At 36.8% G+C, this 20001-nt stretch overlaps 1 protein-coding gene across 1 annotated transcript in view; it reads right to left on the bottom strand.

Moving 5' to 3' along the window:
- Positions 1 to 20001, bottom strand: part of LOC105304696 (contactin-associated protein-like 3) — a 196805-nt gene that overhangs the window by 158905 nt on the left and 17899 nt on the right. The window contains exon 3 of the mRNA XM_023522576.1: positions 10621 to 10814. Within this exon, the coding sequence (XP_023378344.1) occupies positions 10621 to 10814 (194 nt within the window). The remainder of the gene's footprint in view (positions 1 to 10620; positions 10815 to 20001) is intronic.

Genomic DNA, 20001 nt, shown 5'->3' with positions numbered 1-20001 from the left:
ATTACTGTAATTTTGTTTAGTAACTCTATTTTTTATTTTTCTATAGACTTGAAACACAAAAGTAAATAAAAAAACTACAAATCTATGTTAAAGGGTACAAAATACATAAAGATGTAATTTGCGACATCAGTAACATAAAGTTGGGGGGGTCAACTATATCGAAAAAGACTTTCATATGTGATGACATTAAGTGTCAGTTTAAAATAAATTGTTATAACTTTAGGATGTTATATGTAATCCTAATAATCACACACAAAAATATCTATGAAATTTACAGAAAAAAAATGAGAAGAAAATCAAAATGTGTCACTCAGAAAAAGAATCAACTAAACACAAAGGAAGATAGTAAAGGAAGAAATGAGGAACAAGACATACAAGACATACAGACAAATAAAATGGCAATATTAAGTCTACTCCTACCAGTGATCGCTTTAAATTTTAAGTGGCTTAAACTCCCTAATAAAAAGAAATCGATTGGCAGAATGACAGCAAAAAGGAAAAAAAAAATCCAGTATCCAACTATATGCTATCTATAAGACACTCATTTTAGATCTAAAGACACAAGCATAGATTAAAAGTGAAAAAATAGAAAATGAGATTCCATGCAATTAGAAACAAAAGGAGAACAAGAATGGATATACTAATAACAGACAAAAGATACTGTCGAACTGTTTCAAGAGACAAAGAAGGACATCATATAATGATAAAAGTGTTAATTCGTCAGGAGGATATAAGAATTATATATGCACCCAACATCAGAGTACCTACATATATAAAGCAAAAATTGACAGAATTGAAGGGAGAAATAGATCTACGATAATAGAAGAAGACTTCTATACCACATTCTCAATAACAGAATAATCAGACCAAAGATCAATAAAAAAATTAGAAGATCTGAACAACAATACAAATCAATTTGTATTAACAGAGATGTATAAAACATCCCATCCAACAATAGCAGAATACACATTTTTCTCAAGTGGGCATGGAATATTGTCCATGATAGACTCAAAGTTAGGCCGTAAAACAAGTATAAAAAATTTTAGTATCATACAAAATTTAAAATCATACAAAGTATCTTTTCTGATCACAATGAAATGAAACTAAAAATAAACGTTAGAAGGAAAACTGGAAAAATCTATAAAAAGATGGAAATTAAACCATATGACGTTACATAACCAATGGGTCAAAGAAGAAATCACAAAGAAAATAAGAAAATATATTAAAACAAATGAAAATGAATATATAACTAACCAAAACTTATAAGATGCAGCAAAAGCAGTGCCAAGAGGGAAATTTATAGTTATAAATGCTTATATTTTTTAAAAAGAAAACATCTCAAAACCAGCAATCTAACTTTACACCTTGAGGAACTAGAAAAAGAACAAAATAAATCATAACATCAAAAGGAAGGAAATGATAAGGATTATAGCAGAGATAAATAAAATAGCGAATAAAAATTAATAGAGAAAATCTGTGAAACCAAGATTTAGTTCTTTGAAAAATCAACAAAATTGACAAACTTTTAGCTATTTCGATTAGGAAACAAAGAGATTTTATAGAAATAAAAAGAATTATGAGAGAGTACTCTGTCCAAAGAAATTCAAAGCAGGATCTCTAAGAGATATTTGCACACTATGTTTATTGCAGGATTATCCACAGTAGTCAAGAAGTGGAAGCAACCCAAGTGTCCACAAGTGTCCATTGATGGATGAATGGAAGTCAGTCTGTTTCAATTGGTTTAATAAAACACCACAGACTGGTTGGCTTATAGACAACAAAAATCTATTGGTCACAGTTCTGGGGACTTAACGTCTGAAATTAGGGTGCCTGTATGGTTGGGTGAGGGCACTCTTCTGGGTCTCTGACTTTCATTGTATCCTAATATGGCAGAAGAGAGTAAGGATCTCTCTGGAGTTTCTATTATAAGGTAGTAATCTCTTCACAAGGGTTATTCTACTCTCATGACTTAAGAATCTCACAAACGCCCCACCTACTAATACTTTTATCTTTGAGGTTTGAATTTCAACATATGCATTTGCTGGGACACAAATATTGAGGCCATAGCAACAGATAAACAAAATAGGATACATGCATATTGTGGAATATTATGCACCTTTAAAAAAGAGTGCAATCTTGTCAACTGCTAAAACACAGATGAACCTCAAGGACATTATGTTAATGAAAAAAGCCAGTCACAAAACGACAAATACTGTATGAATTCACTCATATGAAATATCTAAAGTAGTCAAAATCATAGAAACAGAAAGTAGAAAGGTGGTTGTCAAGGGCTGGAGGAAAGGAGAATGGAGAACTAATGGTTAGTGTGTTCAGAATTTCAGTTTTACAAGATGAAAAAGCTCTAGAAGTTTGTTGCACAACAATGTGAATATACTTAACACTACAGTACTATATGCTTAAAAATGGTTATAGTGGTAAAAATAACATTATGTTTTTTTACAACAAAAAAAAAGCTATTTCATATTTCCCTCCTTTCAAAACCTAGTATTTGTTGAATAGCATCATATACATATACTTTTAAAAATGGCATTCATTGCAAACTTTTAGCCTCTGGCCCTTTACCAAGAGTGAGAAATGCTATTTATAATTTGTGTATCCTTCCAGAAATATTCCTAATATTTATATGGACACATATGTATATGTCCATCTTGGAAATTCCAAATTGGAGCACAAATACATTGTTTTTCCTTACTTTAAAAAATATTTCTAAAGCTCATTATCAATAAGTACATTTACCTCATTCTTTCCAAAGGAATGAATTCCATCTTATATTATTCATAAAATGGAAGTATTAATTTATTTTTGTGTTTATCTATTGACAATGAACTGGATCATGACCACAAACAACGATGTGATGAATTTTCTCATAGGCACTTTGCACACCTCCCAGCATTGCTGGAGGAAGTGACAGTATAGTGAGGAGACTTAAAGTGCAGCTCTTTTTGTATTGTCATCTTCAGAGCTCTGAATAGCAGGTGCTTTTATGTTTTCCCGCAATTGAGAAATAATTAAATAGTGGGTGCTTTTAGATACTTTAATTTTATAGAAATTGCCTTCCAAATGCTTTTACCATTTCATGCTCCTACCAGCATCTAGAGAGCCTGATTCCCCAGCCCTAAGGAATAGGTATCCCATCCTGTGTCACCTGAGTTTCACCTGTACAACTTAGCTCCAACATGAATCCTCTGCACTGTGGTGAGGTGGTTTGAGTGTGGACCCTACAGCCAAGACTACCTGGGTTCAAATTCCTGTGACATCATAACTAGCTCTATGATTTGAGGATAGTGAACATAAACTCTGCATGTCTCAGTTTCCTTACCTGAGAACTGGGCATAATAGGGCTGTTGTGAGGATATGTTGAATAAAGCACATGAAGTACTGCCTGACTAAGCACTCAGTATAGGTTAACTAATTCTTCTTACTGGTTTAATATTTTCCTATTAGTTGATTATGTTTTTAACCTTAGTTTTATGCTAAGTGGTATGCAATGATATCATAGATCTGATGTGCTCTTCACATTTTATTTCTATTATGTTTCTTCACTAATCTTTGCATTCATATGCTAATATTAACAATATTAATTAGTATAATAACATTAAGTAGATTTAAGCTTTACAATGCATTTTCCAAACTTATGGTAATAATTCCCTTTATCACTATTCATTTTAGCAATTGCTGTGGCTATTCTTGCATGCAAAAATTTCAATAAAATTTAGAAGAATCTCATTTTATTTCTGGGTTAATTTAGGGTAAGTACACATTACATTACCAAGTCCAGATATCCAAGGATGGGGATTAATCCCAGTCTTCTTAGATGCCCCTTAGTCGTGTTTGAAATATTTTTTGGACTATTTCTTATTGATTTTATTGTTTGTGGTTCTATTATAAATGAAGTTCATGTTTCCTTTGTTTTTTTGGTTAAGGTAAGGAGAGAAATTAATTAATTTTGGAAATTATTCTCATAAAGAGGTACATTCTGAATTATTTTATTCTTTAATGATTTCTCCTGAGTTTTATGTTTTCAAAGAGCAAATAATTTTTTTTTCTAATTTTTATGCCTCTTGTATTATTTCCTCTTTCTGAAAGCACTTAAAAACTTGTGCAAATGAGGACAGAGACTTAGGAAGCAAGGCCTAAAACATTCACTTTTTAAGGTCATAGGGAATAAGTGTTTTAAAAATCTCTATTTTCTCAAAAATAAAGAACCTCCAAATTGATTCTCTCTGGAACTAAGTTATAAGATAAGAAGTAGAAGTCTAGGAATTTATCCCAACATGAAGAAAAAATAGGGAAAGGACTATTTCTTACCTAAGAAACATAACTCCTTTATGAAGACAACTATAGTCTCAGGAACTCACCACAAAAACTTTGCAAAATGCTGATCTAGACTATTTCAAATTGATAGACAGGCATCTATTTCATATCAGTGTTAATACTGATTCCTGATCAATAATGAAAAACAAAATAAACCTGGATCCTTACCTCACACCTTAAATAGACATGAAATAGATTAAACAGAGGCAAGCAACCTACAGCCCAGGGCCAAATCCAGGTGGCTGTGTGTTTTTGTAAAGTTTTATTGGAATACAGCCATACTCATTCATTCATATATTGCCTGTAGCTGCTTTCAAATGACAAAAGAATAGTTGAATAGTCACAACAGAGACTGCTTGGTCTACAAAACTGAAAATATTTACTATCTGTCCCTTCTACAGAAAAAGTTGTCTGCCCCCTCATCTAAATCAATATTTCTCAGTCTGAGATCTTTAAAAATGCTTGGATGGCATCCAACTTCTCGACTGATGCCCAAACCTGACTGCTCTGAAAGTTTAAGGTTTGCTGTTCAGAAATTCTTATCTAAGAATTTTGAGACTGTGATAATATATTTTTTAAAATAATCAAAGCCTGTCATCCCTTTTGCAAGATTTTATTTATTTTATTATTGCTTATGTCTATACAAATTTATAAAATATGTTCTGCATCAAAGGCAGAAAATTATTTTAATTGCAAGTGGCATGGTACTGCAAAGTGCATAAACTATAGTCGTTATGGAGAACTGTGCACACAGCAGTGTACTAAACCACTAAACCTCTACCAAGGGGTATTTTCTCAAGACCCGGCCACTTGAATCTTTTTTGTCAAAATTATAGACCCAGGAAATGGCCTATGGAGAGCCTGAAGAACACACCATATTTGCACATTCTATATGTTTACATTATGTGTGCAAGTTGTAGAGTTTGTAGAGTACGACTGTCATTCCATACTAGACCACTATTACTACAACATCCTATTAAGTTGCAATGGGATAGGAAGAACTTCCATGAAATCCTGATGGAGATGCTCCCTGAGCTGACCTGTTTTCCACCTTTCTGAAACTTGGTTTATCAGCATTTCCTTTCAATAAGTGTGCTGCCAGAGTACCTTTTTGTGTAAGAATTTAATTTTTCCATCATTCATTTTTCTTGCTTAAAACAAAATAATAATAATTTTTGTGCTCTCCCAAATGAATAAAAACATCCTACAGAAGCTAATTGTTCCACAACTCTGCCATATGCCATTCATATTACTGTTTATGATCTATTTTTTCATAAAATATCTCCTAATTTTCATATACATCTAGTAACACCACTTCTGCAACCACTTCCTTATATAAAAAGTAAAGCTGTAATTTGTAATTTATCTTATGATTTGCTATTTATCTCGTTACATATTTAAAATTCTATTTGTCTACCATATCCCTTCCTCCCAACCTGATGACATGTGGCAGTTCACATGAGAGCAAAATTGTTACTTTTGCAAAGCAGTAAAGTAGGTACAAAGGACATAAAGAACCATAGTCCCTGACTCTAGAATTGATATGAAGTAGGCCTGAAATCGATATAGTAAAACAAGTGCAATATGTGAGAAACGAAAATGAAAAGTCCATGGAACAGGAAAGAAAGGGAGTGTCTGAGCAGTTTAGTACAGAGTGATACTGTTTGTTTTGGGGAGGTAATCCAGAGAGGAAGGGAGGATGTCCCACATAGAGAGCAGCATCCCTGACAGTGATGGCTATTACAGAACCCATGGCCTGCAGGGAGCCCTCTGTTACTTTGTGGTCACAGCTCAGAAGGCCCATTCACTTCTCTGCCTCAGTCTTTCCAGCTACTGTACAGGTTTTCTACACATCAAGTTTATTGTCACCAAGACCTGCAATTTTAAGGACAAATAGGACCTCCTCTCTCTTGGATTCAGTAGGGCTTCATTCTTGTACAACTTAGTGGGGAAGAGCTATTAAGCCTCTTGTTAACTTAGATTTAAAAGCTTCCATCACATACGCAGTATCCATGGCTGGATAAGTTTTCTGTGTCCCTTAACCAACCATGCAGTTTGAGGTCTACTTGAGAATAACTTTTCCTTAATTCAACAACCCTTAATTGAGAAACTGTAGACCTGGCCGTTTGGGGAGATCAATTCCTAACTTAATAGCTCTCAGAGCCGAGAGAGGGAGACACGTATAGAAAACCAAACTGTGGTCCACAATGGTGAGTGCAATCATCAAGGCTTTCCACATACAAAGTAGGGATCAAAGCCTCTGTGAGATGAGGTGAAGTGTTAGAAAGGAGACTACCATGTCCTCTTTGGTACACAGAAGTTATCAACACAGAATTGTTAAAATGAAATATCGCCCTCGTTCTACCCGAAATCAACCAGTCTAAGAGCCAAATTTGGAATTGGTGAGCCTGGAGTTGGCACAGGCCTTAATATCTGAGCCGACAGACCCTGCAGACCCTTCTCTGTAACCCCTACATGAGGTGAGGCTGCAGGAAGGCAGTGGAAGAGCTCAAGCACTCACAACCACATGGAATATTGTCAGATCCTGGGCCACCCTCGCTCCCAAGGAACTCTCATGCTCACCAGGGATGCTCACAGACCCCAGACCCCAGATGGTGAATGGAGACCAAAGCCGCCCCCAACTGGGTCCAGAGCCCCCAATGGGAGCTCAGACCCCATATTAGGTTGGATTTAAGTTTACTGGTTTGCAAAATCTATCTCACAAAATTCTGATAATCCACCAAGGAGTCACAGTATATGTATCTAATCTTTGCTGATTTATACGCAGGGAAACAGTAGAAAATAAGCATTAGTGAAATTTGTCAGTAATCACTGATATATTGTGTTGCTCACTTTAATGCTGTCCTGTGATCCTCAGCAGGACTCTGGACATTTTCTGACTTAGTTGGGCAGGACTTGCACACACATTTTCCAACTATGCATGCTCACCATCAAGCATTGTCAAGCCACATGGTTCCAAAGTGATCAATGAAAACCATAAATTTTCACATCTTGTGGGAAATGTGCATGTTCTTCGACCTTGGGCAGACAGGGACACTTCCTCCCTACATTTCCAGTGAGGACACTTAATCTGTACAACAAGAGTGTGTATATCTTGATATAGTGTTTCCCTTAATATGAGATAGCAATGCCTTTTCTGTCATTTAAAACATGTCCCTGTATTTCCAGTAAAATAAAAAAAAACCTCTTCCTTTTGGGAAAGATTTCATAATTCTGAATATTTGTTAAATTTACTTGGTTGGTTTTGCATATAAATCCAGGTCAGCCATGGAGGCAGTCACTCATCAGGAAGAAATAGCAACATGAAACATCATATCTTTACTGAACAAACATATCGTTACTGGACAGTGCAAATTTTTAAAAATCAGTCTATTTGGATAACTGACATTCAGTCAGTGGTTGGTTCTGTAGCTCCCAAATCCCTTAGCCAAAGATTTTTGTGACCAGCTGTATTTCAATTTTAGAATTTTGGGGAATTTAGAGAGGTACACATTGTGATTCATATATTAATTAACAGCTCCATGAAAAACACATAGCAAAGCACATGGACACTTGCCCAATCCCATGCCCATTTCCAGTAAGGAGTTATGAAAAACCTTTTTCTCAGAGTTTTTTTTTTTTTTTTTAAATTTGGAATTATAGTTAAAAGATTGTTGACAGGTATTAACAAACAAAGTTGGCGCAGACAGTAGACTCAGATGAACAATAAAAAAACTAGGACTGGGAGAGTATTCACAAAACTTTAAGGCCTGAGAATGAGTGTTTGATTTGGACTTTTTATAAAAGCCGAAGTAGGCCTCCTGAGAATTAAATGAATGCATACATAGTCTTTCCTCTTGTGGGCAAGAGTTATGGCAGTGAGGCCACAAGCCAAAGAGGCTGCGACGAGTGAGAGCCATACTAGCCAGGGCAGGGCAGAAGCTTGTCGTGGGGATGACCCTAGCCACAGAAACTGTGAACAAGTGCTCAAGTACCCCTGCAACATGACTCTATATGATTCTTGAAAATATCATCAGAGCCAGTGAGAAACATGCGTTTGATAGGTAGGGATACCAAATGCAGAAAGAAAAAATCAGAGATGTATAGATACAGTGTGGTAGTCAGAATGGTCCCAAAGATGTCCAGATCCTAATGTCTGGAACCTGTGAATATATTACTTTGCATGGCAGATGATTAAGATTAGAAAGACTATCTTGGACTACCCAGGTAAATCCAGTCTAATCACATCAGCCCTTTAGAGAATTTTCTCCAGCTGAAAGCAGAAGAGAAAATCAAAGAGATGTGGCAGAGAATGAGAATGAGGCTGCTGGAGCGGGTCATGAAAAAAGCATAGGGATGTACAAAATCTCTAGGAGCAAAGGCCAGCCCCCAGGACAGCCTGCAGGGAATCAAGATCTGTCCTACACTCGCACAGAAGTAAATGAATGTGTGTTGAAGAATTAGCAGGGCAGTCCTGGCCTGCTTGCAAAGTTAGCTCATTCTCAAGATCCTAATGATAAGAGTGGCTTATGGTGCCTAATGTTTGTGCAAACAGTATGCTTTATCTCAACACCTGCCTACCTCTGGGAGTCTGAAATTTTGGTACTCGTAAGGCAGAAGATGCCTACGTAACCAGCCCCAATAAATACCTGGGCTCTGAGTCTCTAATGAGCTTCCCTAGTTGGCGGCATTTCACGCAGGTTACTATAATTCATTGTCGGAGGAATTAAGTGCATTTTGTGTAACTTCGCTGGAAGAAGACTCATGGAAGCTCGTGCCTGGTTTCCTCTAGACTTCATTCCAAGCACCTTTTTTCCTTTGTTCATTTTGCTCTGTATGCTTTTGCTGTAATAAATCATAGCTATGAGTATGACTGCACACTGGTCCTGTGAGTCTTCAGTGAATCACGGAACCTGAGGAGGGACCTGGGGATTACCAGACAACTTGGAGAAGTCTTCCTCAGAGCCCCCAAGAAAAAAAAATGCAGCCCTGCCAACACCCTGCACAGAGGACCCAGCCAGGTCTATGGACTTTATACCTATAGAAACAATGACATAATAACTCTGTTTTGTATTAGGCCAATAAGGGCATGGTGATTTGTTATAGCAGCCTAGCAACCATCTAAACTATATTATTAATAATAAGAAAGTAGTTTTATCTGCATCTAACAAATCTTCAGGCCACATCCCTCCTTCAGTGGCCCCACTGCCACTGCAAACACTGTACAGATGTTCACAGCACTGTAATTTGAGAGTCCCTCATTCAGAGCAGACTATGATTTAAAGGTATGAAATGATAAATATGTAGCATATTACATATATTTTAATATTCTAAAAGTTAAGTAAACAAAATTTAAATCTCCTAGAAGAAGCATGGATATGTATGTAATAAAAAGTAGGAAATACGTCACTGATGCAAAATACAGCTGACCCTTGAACTACGTGGGAGTTAGGGGTACTGACCCCCCTCATAGTTGAAAATTCCCATATAGCTTTTGACTCCCCAGAAACTATAGTAGTCCCTCGGTATCCACAGGGAATTGGTTCCAGGACCCCCACAGATTCCAAAATCCACAGATGCTCAAGTCCCTTATATAAAATGGTGTAGATTAATGTAGATGGTCCACCCTCTATATCCACGGACTCCTAACCGTGGTTTGAAAATGACACAGATATTTATTAAAAAAATCCACATGTAAATGGACCTGCACAGCTCAAACCCGTGTTGTCCAAGGGCCAACTGTAATTTAAAGTAGTTATGATTCCAAAGGATCCCAAAGATCTAGAGTCCATGAAGTCCAAGGGGCCACATGGTGTCCAAGTTCCCATGGGGACAGCACATTTGACCCTCAGCACATCCTCCACAGGGAGATTCTCCATCACATGTGGTTTTAAATGTTCAGGGTATTTCGGAAATCTCACTTACTTAAAGGACATAGAAGAATGAATTCACTTTATTAAACAATGCTGAGGCAATACAAACTACTGTTATTGAACAAAAATAAAGTAGGTTGTATGTGACTTATTTATTCCCTAGACTTCACACTGTTAAAAGGAATAATGGGAAGACTTTTTCAATATTTCACTACATTATAAATTGGTTTACTTATTTCGTAAATTATATACAATGTATTTTAAAATGTCACATGTTTTACATTCACTTGGAAACCTTTTCAAGTAATTTAGGAGGCTCCATTTCTATACACGATTCAATAGATTTGCAGCAACATGCAGTAATTGGCATAATTTATACTGTGACAGACTGCTTCTCAGTAAAGAAACATACCCAGAGGCTTTCTTCTCGTCGATATTGCTTCCAGTTCCTCCCACCATCACTGAACATCAGGAGATAGTTGGTTACCCAGTCAGAGCTCCCGTATCTTCCCTGGGTGGCCACAGCTGTGACCTCCATTCTCTCTCCAAGGTCAATCTGCAGCCACTGGTATTTATTTGACACAAATGGGGTCCATCCACCAGCTCCTTTTTGTGGAAATAGAAAGGAGAAAAAATGGTAAGGAGAAAAAAATATTTTAAATCTGTATTAGCCTATAAGAATGTGAATGTTTTCATAAATGAAATTTATGAAAATCATAGTTTCAAATTCTGGAATATATAACCCCCTTATAATTATACACACACACATCCACACACAATAAAAACACAGATTGAGTGTAATTGGATGAAGCCCTACATTAATTGCTTTAGTTTTTAGCTCATAATTCCTGACTCTCTGGTGTTCTAGAGTCCCATTAAGTACTTAACGCAACAGGTAGACAACCAAACACCATGCCATTACATCAGTGCCTGAACTAGTGTTTTTACTGGCCATTATGCATGATTGCCCTTTGTTGGACACAAAGGTAACTATTCAGACCATGGTAGAACTAGAAAACCTTAATTCTGGATTGCTGACATTAGGAAATACAAGCTGAACGCTGGGATAACAAAGATATTATGGTGTAGCCCTACACTCAAGGTATTTACAGACTCATAGAAGAAGCAGACATTTCAAAGAATAATTCAATATGCAATGTGGCAGGGGTGGAGGTGAAGGGGAGATAGAGTTCTGAGAGGGCAGTAGGAAGGGTGAGAGACAGCCTGGATCAAGTGAAAGATAATTTCTGAGGTTTTCAAGATAATAGGTGCAGAGCAGAAATTACTGTGTTTTGGTTTGTCTAGGCCTGTAAGAAACAGAATAATTAGAGGTATCTGAGGATCTCTTGTTGATGTATCTTGTACTTTCAGTTTAAAAAAACAAGAGTTTTGAATTTGAATTTAGCTTTGTTATATTGAATTTCCTAATTTTAAATTAATGTAAATTATATATATATGGAAATAAGTTTGAAAAGCATTCTATAACTGATAGTTTGCTAATTACCCACGTCTAGAAAATAATAGTTTCTTGGAAACTATCCCTAATATGACAGAATCGGCTTTAAAAAAAAAATCACTATTCTGACACTTAACTTGAGGGTCTGATAATAAGGTCTGACATTTTAGATAACATTTATTATCTTCCAGTAGGAGCTATTATTGGCACCATGCCCTGTTTGCTGAAGCCATTATGACCAAGCCAAGTGGAGAGTTTATGTCAAGAGGTATGTGACATGGTTTCAAGATGGCTTATAGGGAAATGGAAGTGGGGCGCTTACACCAGGGCACAGAAATATCACTCGGAGGTGGGAGATCTGTTCCCTCACTACATCTTCCAAACAGGGCTACACACACAATCTTTAGTAAAATCTAAAGCTTACAAGTTATTTAGAACTCTTTCTAAGGTTTCCTCATTTTCTGCATTAAATCTTTGTTCATAAATTCAGTATTTTCCTCTCAATGTATCATAAGCACAATGTCTATTCCTTTAATCCAGAATCTTAAATAGGCTGCAATTTTGGTTGTTCTATAATGCATTTTTTAACTTTTCATTTTGAAATAATTTACAGAAGAATTGTAAGGATGGTATAGAGAATTCCCAACTACCTTTTACCCAGCTTCCCCTGATGTTAACATCTTATATAACTATAGTATTTTTTATCTAAGCTAAGCTATTAACACTGGTACAATATTAATGAAATGATACTTTATTTTGATTTTTCCAGTTTATCCATTAACTTCCTTTTCTTGTTCTAGGATTCTAACCAAGATTCCACATTGCATTTAGTCACTGTATCTCCTTAGTGTCCTCCAATCTATTTTTCAGTCTTTCCTGGTCTTTAATGACAAGATTGGTTATCACCTAACATCTTCCTGCCAACTTCTACTGTTTTGTCCAGGGTCCCGTCTAATGTTTGATAAATAGGAAGTCCTTCTGGGTTCTACCTGGGAGTGAACTAATAGACCTTGGTAACATCACTCTGCTGCTGCCCATACTTTATTATTATTGCCCCCAAAAGTTAAAAGTAGGTGCTGGCATTTAGCTAATTGTTTTAACTTAGAGGTTCTACTTTTGAAACTTTATATAAATCAGTTTAAATCTCTCAGAAGCTACTAATTATCCTGTATTCTGGCTCATACTAGTTAGTATTAAAGTTCTAAAAATGTACTGATACACTTTCACTATCTTTCTTGGTCACTTTTAATTTCTTGAAGCCAAGAGATATCATTAACACAGGTGGTACCTTTGTTAATGATAGCAAAGTGGAGTAAAAAGTGTCGGCATGTCTCCAGCATGTGGCCCTGGGACCGGCCTCTCCCACAGGTACAGCTACATCTCTGCCGACCAGCCTTTAACATCTGCAGGTAATCAACACAGAATACTTCACATCCCTTACCTGTGGTAAGGAGGTACTACTGGTATGCAAATTAAGCTATTTGATTAACTAGATACTCTGATAAAGTAATGAAATTTCAGAATCCCCTGTGCTATGGGGCAATTTATTTCAGCAGGATAACATAGCCACAGTAATCTCTAGTCCCCTGCTGGGTGGTGACAGAAGCTGCTGTGCATGTACTGATGCCTCTTTTTTTAATATTTAATAAAATGTCCAATGGAGAGAGTAGGAAATACACAATCACAACCTGAGAACTGTGAGGGAGCATGAAGTAGTTTTACTGACTGGTATGGGAGACCTACTGTTGTGTAACGGAAAACAAATCAAAATACACCAACACAATGTTAGAAGGGGTGTGCTTGAGCACAGCCACCTCTACAAACAGCAGTGTGGATCGTGGGTCTTAATCAGATCAGCCTGCATTACTACAGGTGCTAATCTTCAGTAATCTCTACATGGGAACCAACATCCCTGGAAACAGAACCGAGAGGTTCATAATTACTATTCTGGAGTCACCAATGCTTAACACACAAGAAAAGCACCTGACCCAACCACAGCTCTTCCACTTCCTGTACCACAGACTATCTTACTCCACTGCCACCCTCCTCCCTCCCACCTCAGTCTGTTAGCTGAATAAAGCTCACAATTTACACAAAAGAAAACATGTCCAGAGGGCCCAGCTTGCACAGAACAAGGTTCCAGAGCCAGGGAGGTCACCGAATACAAAACATCCCTCCTGCTCTTAAGGTAAGTGTGACAGATATGCAGAGAGGATGCAACAAGATATGTGAAACACCTAGTACTTTCCCTCCCATACACTTGTCATGGACACACTGGCAGGTGTCACTGCCATTGCTTCCAGGTGAAGGCAGGCCTCCAGCAGGGTGTTGTACTTTTCAGTCATCTCATTATCGAATGGTTTGTTGTCTGCCACTTTATATTAGATAAAGGCAAGAAAACACCATGTGCGTGTGATATGCTAAGGACTCTGTCAGAAGCCTCATCCATCCTCCACATACCCAGCAAGTGGGACCGGCACTACAGTCACTGCTTTGCAGATTAGGAAAAACAATCACTTTAAGTTCTTGTCAGGATATTTTATTAAAGCTTAGCTCTCTTTTTCATTCTCCACCCCTTCTAAGAACATATCCCTGTGGTTATTCAGCATCGTTTGCTTATCGATAACCACACTGTCTTTTATATTGATATATTGATATATTTATATTGATATATTGATATAAACCTATATTGGAAGGTTTCCATCTCTACTTATTACTGTGTGATTGATTGGCTCAGACGCAGGCAGTGACACTTCCTTGGGGAGAGAAAAGATTCAATAGGAAATTTTCGGCTGGGGCCATTGATCATGATGACAGTGCTCTTGGTGGCCATGTGGCATGCACTGTCATAAAGAGTACCTGCTTTGTGTAGAGAGGGAAATCACCCAGAGGTGAAAAGTAAAATAAGCTCATGGCTTCTTCAAGTTTCAAGTCACAGAGCACAAAGATACTCAAGGGAGCAAAAGTCAAGGGGGTTTATTTGAAGTGAACAAATCCCCACCAATCTGAAGGGCATCTACATATATGCCAGGCAAATATATGGCTAAACTGAAAATGTCTCCAAGGGAAATTTCTCTCCAAGATCATTATTACATTGTCTAAAATGGGATCTCATCTAGCTACGTGTGTTTCTTCTCTCACTTAAATGCATTTTAATTCACAGAAGAATCACTACGAGTTCCAAGCAGGGCCCAGAGTGAATAGGAAGGTGAGATAAGCAGGAGCCCATTGCTGCTTTCCCTATGAAAGATGACAGGTGTCCTCAGGAAAGAGGAACTGGCAGGGGAGTGGGTGGGCTTTGTGAACGCTCCCTGACCTCCCTGCTCATTGATCTCTGGGCTTTACATGCTGAAGCTTTTGCCATACCCTCCTTATGTTGTTGAGGGGAATTTAAGCATTTGCTTCAGTTCTGATTTCTTAAGGAAGCAATTCCAGCTATCTACATATAGTATTTCTGGCTCTCAGGTTGTAGAAAAAGCAGAAATCCTGTCTCTGAACCTGCCTAAGTGTGCTTTTGTTCCCCCTTTGCTCTGTTTCCAGCTTTTTGCCAGCAGCCTGAGAAAGAAGGGCAGCTTCCCACAAAGAGCATCCATAGGAAAATGTCACAGGTGGCTGCCTAATTGCAGAATAGAATCCTGTACGAAATGTAAATATACCCTATAATAGTTTTATGAATGAACAACAAAAAAATAAGTGCATCTTGGTCAATTTGAGAATCATATTAAATGCCAGTGATATTGACAAAAAAAAAGCAACTTGTGACTGTTCATGGGTGACTCCCTGAATCCCTGGGTACAGTGTCCCAAGGGACAAGTTCAAGTTCAAAGCAGTGAACACTCACTCAAATAAACAAAAATCTATTGCTACCATGTGTTTTGCTTTACTTTTCTCACATAGGCCCGTGACCAAGTTTTAAAGGAATATCAGGCACTCAGATCTCAGTTGATTTGAGGTTTTTCAGTTCTCATTTATGTGAAGTTCTGCATTGACAAATATGCGAGATGACTCTGCTAATTTCTCACCTTAGAAACAAAAACAAAATTTGCTCAGAAAGCCTATAAACAATTTGAACATGTAGTCAATACCTTATTTATGACTGAATAAAATGTGTGACTGAGCCTCTTTGTTCATAATTCATGAAATCTTAATGTTTATAAGTAGTGTAGCTCTGGGATCTGGCCCAATTCTATGTACACACATTATGCATCGTATAGAGGCCACCTGAGTTATTCAGAACATATATAACTCAGATCATCCTTGAGGGCTGTCAGAACAGCAGCATCAGCCTCTGCAATATACAGAATAGGGAGAGTCCAGGCTGCCCAAGGGGGCAGGAGGCCAAGCATTCTTCCTACCAATGCTCCATTGCTGTTCTTAAGGCAACTTCTCTCCCTTTTTAAAAAATTAAATATGGTGTAGAATCATGTCAGAAAATGCAAGGGTAAAACGCTCAGAAATAGAGAAAAACTATTGATGGTAAAACTTACATTTTCTTTACTGATGTTATGTAGCTTAATTCATTACAATTTATAAGCACGCTGTGAGAGCCTTGGATAAAAAGAGGCATGTTATACAAAATAGAGTATTATAATGTCCATACAAAAAAGGATGAGGTCTCAGCATCACAAAATGTAATAGGCCACTTCTGGACCAAAATTGTCAGGACAAAACTATCTGATGTTCTCTTTCTCCTCAGTGTGGTGACCCAAGATGCTCCACAGGCCATCAAAAATGGGGATAGAAGTTAGCTGAGATCTGACTGGATCTGAATAGAAGGTCATCTTGGCAAGGGCAAATTGAACCTATCACCACAGCTACAGCCTGACTGCTCAGGTTGGAAATCAAATGAGATGCACGGTCATACTTCACAGAGGCAAGAAGTGACATTCAACAGATTCTGCAAGGGACAATTACCTGTCCTCTGGGAACACGACCAAGAGGTATACCCACCACAGGCTTCAGGAGCAGGTGCCAAGTAATCTGCAGGGTTAAGAGCAGACAAACTACCCTCAGCACATGGCAGCTGGCCAAGACCTAATATGGGAGCCCTCCCACCATCCAGCTCCTCAGGGCATGAGTCCATCATGTATACCTCAACACTGTCTTGGAAAGAAGCAAGAAAAACAAAAAAAATCTGAGCATCCCTGGAAGACACTCACCCATCCAAAAGAGGCTACTGAATCCCAAAAGAACTGAATATCAGCTCATTATGGGAGTAATTCTATAATTTGGGTTCCTCGATAGACAAAAATGACTGACAACACTACCTCCCTGAAAGCCGTAACAACACTGAAAACACTTTTGGTTTGTTCTGGTTAGTGTCATTTGGTACCTTAGGCTCGGTGGTGGGAACCTGGAGACTCTGGAGCTTGCAAAGGGCCATGGGAGAATTTGAGCAGATGAAATCTGTGTGGTGCTCCTTGTGACAACTGCACAGCAGGTTCTGCATAAGTCTTGGGGTTTGAGAGCTTCTCCTCCCACATGCTACCATCATCCATTTTAGAGGAGCTGTAATTTAACAAAGCTGCATGGCCACAAGACAGTGCTCTGCATGTTAGTGCATGTCCATATTTCACATGCATGTTATTATGTGTGGCCTGTACACTACATTCGACATCCTGGAGTCCATCACAGGATCATTTGGCTAAAAAAATAATAATAATAATGGCTTAAAAAGAGACTGTGTATAGAGCTAAAAACTTTTAGGAAAGACAAGTAAACAGAATGCAGAATCTGATGTCCAGGGGTGAAAATTTCCCAGTAGATTCTTTTATGCCTTTATAAAAATCTGATTTACAAGCCCCTTTATTGTGATTTAAATTGCTCAGTCTAATATTTGGTTAAACTTGCTAGTTCCATCAGGCTCCTGGCTTGAGAATAAAAGGAACATACAAGAACCAAGAACTATGATTTTTATTAAAAACATATGAGAAAAAAGTTTATTATTATAAGATTTGCATCAAACATTTTTGATGTAGTATTCTGATTTGTATCAGGAGTTGATATACTTTTTAGATATTTTAAATTATTATTCACTCTTTCAATGCATTTTACTGTTTCTTTGTTAAAAAACAGTGAATTTTATATTATATCCTATCTGGGATATTGCAGAGTCCAAATAATCAGCGGTCCCATATTATAAGGAAACATTTAGTATCTGATGGCCATATCTAAGCAGGTTTTTCCTAATCTAACCATTTTAAACTTTGTTTTGCTAAAACCTATAGTAGTAACTTGTACTAGTAATTGTACTTTCACAATTGAGAAATAAATATCTTAATGCTGAGAATAGGTTCTAAAATGCTCAGTGATTAACTATTGGGAGCATTAGACAAAATCTTTTCTGGCTCCTAATTAAAGAAATCTTATTCGCACTGTCACTGATGAGGTAACTTGTTACATTATAATCCATGATTTTTAGCACCTGCTAAATGAATAGAGTGGTCATAGTCTCTGAGAATGATTATTTATGAAAGCATTTTGAGAAACAAAAAAGGACAAAAATGTGTGTATGATTCTTCCTAGTCAATTTCAAATACCTCTGGCAAGACCAAGCATCTCACCACCACTGCCTGCACTTACGGATCACGTGACTAAAGAGAAGCCGGTATCAAGAGTTGGAAAAAAAGCATCTGAAATGCTACTGAGCCAGCTTGATGAAGTCTCACCTAGAGGAACAATAACTGTAAAAACAGAAGGCTATTTCCATAAGCAAAATATAGAATGGAAGTCCAGCATGGCTTACTATAAGACAGTGTTTTGTTTTTGTTTTTTAATTTTCGCATGGATAAATTTGAAGTACAATGTTTAGGAGATTTTTGAAAGAAAAAAACGAAGTCAATATTATAGCATATATCTTAGACAACAGTCATATTTCGGCAATCTTAATTTTGTATGATAAATATTAGGTAACATAATTTTAGGAAATACCAATTTAATATTGATGAAAAAAACTGGCCAATATGAATGGTCCAATCCAATTTTTAAAAATTTTACATTTTCATGTAATGACATCGATTTTCTTGAGCAGGTATACAAATAAATGAATGTGTCTGTGTTTTATTTCTTAAAATAGGTCAGTTTTGAGAAATTATATATCTAGACATTTGAGGATGATAACTTTTTAGCAATTTATGTTCCTTTTGTGTGAACATTTTATTAAATGTATTATGTGGAACCCAATCTCAGACTTCAGAATGAGAATAAGAAAAGAACCAAACTAGAGATTTCAACAATTAACTCTGAGAGGATGAAGCCCTATGTTGAGTGATGATAGTAACTCGTCGCTATCTCTACAATAGATAGTAGGTGCTGTTTCTATTCAGGAACTCCCAGGAAACACTGACAAACGATGACAAAGATGTGGTGACACTCTCAGGACACAGTTTCCTCTCTACTTTGGCTCTGTGTGTCCTTGGAAATGCCAGGATTGCCCCCAACTTCTCTACTCACCCCTCTCATAGACCTCATTCTATTTATTACAAAGTCTTTCCTAATAAATATTTCATTATTTCTCATAAATTAATAAACAAAATAAATATATATATAGAATGTATAAGTAAAAAATAAATACACAAAATAGAAAACATGAAATGAGCAATAAAGTCTAATTAATATTTGCTGTGTGTTGAATCAGTAAATTACTTTAAAATCATAAAATATCTTTCATTTTACCTTATTTAACTTTCAGGATTTATATAGTGGCTCAAATTTATGCACACACATACATCAGAAGTTATATATAGACTATTCTCTTACCAACTTTAATGCATCAAGTAGCTGCAGTGATCAGCCATTATATATAAAATGTTTAGTGGAAGCTGTAAAGTCTGAGACATTTTCTAATTCTTATGAAAAATTCTGGGAGTTCAATGACTTCTGGGCAAAATAAGAAACTAGAAAGGTAAGACAGATCAACTAAATCTCCAAATACCATAATATAGAACAAGGACATTTTAACTATATATCAGTTAGTCTAACATAATTTTCATCACTAGATCATACAAAGAATTTTCAAAAAAGGTGAAACAATTGTATATGAAGAATCATCATCATGAGTATAATCATCCACATTTTATACCATCTACATTTTACATAATAATAATAATCTAAACTTCAATGAACTAACCTCTTCTTTACAAAGACAATGGAAATGTCAGGAAAGACTCCGGGCTACTGGCATTTAATAAGAAATACAGATAATCCTTCAGAAGGAATATTGATACATTGTGTTATCTGAATCATGCTTTAGAAATTGGTATAAAATCAGGTGGTAATATCCAGGAATATTTAGTGAAATGCACATCGTATGTAATCAGAGTAGCAACAGTCATAAAA

Source organism: Pteropus vampyrus, unplaced genomic scaffold (genome assembly GCF_000151845.1).
Source record: "Pteropus vampyrus isolate Shadow unplaced genomic scaffold, Pvam_2.0 Scaffold349, whole genome shotgun sequence".
NCBI lineage: Eukaryota > Metazoa > Chordata > Mammalia > Chiroptera > Pteropodidae > Pteropus > Pteropus vampyrus.
This window is presented reverse-complemented; position numbering and strand designations above follow the sequence as displayed.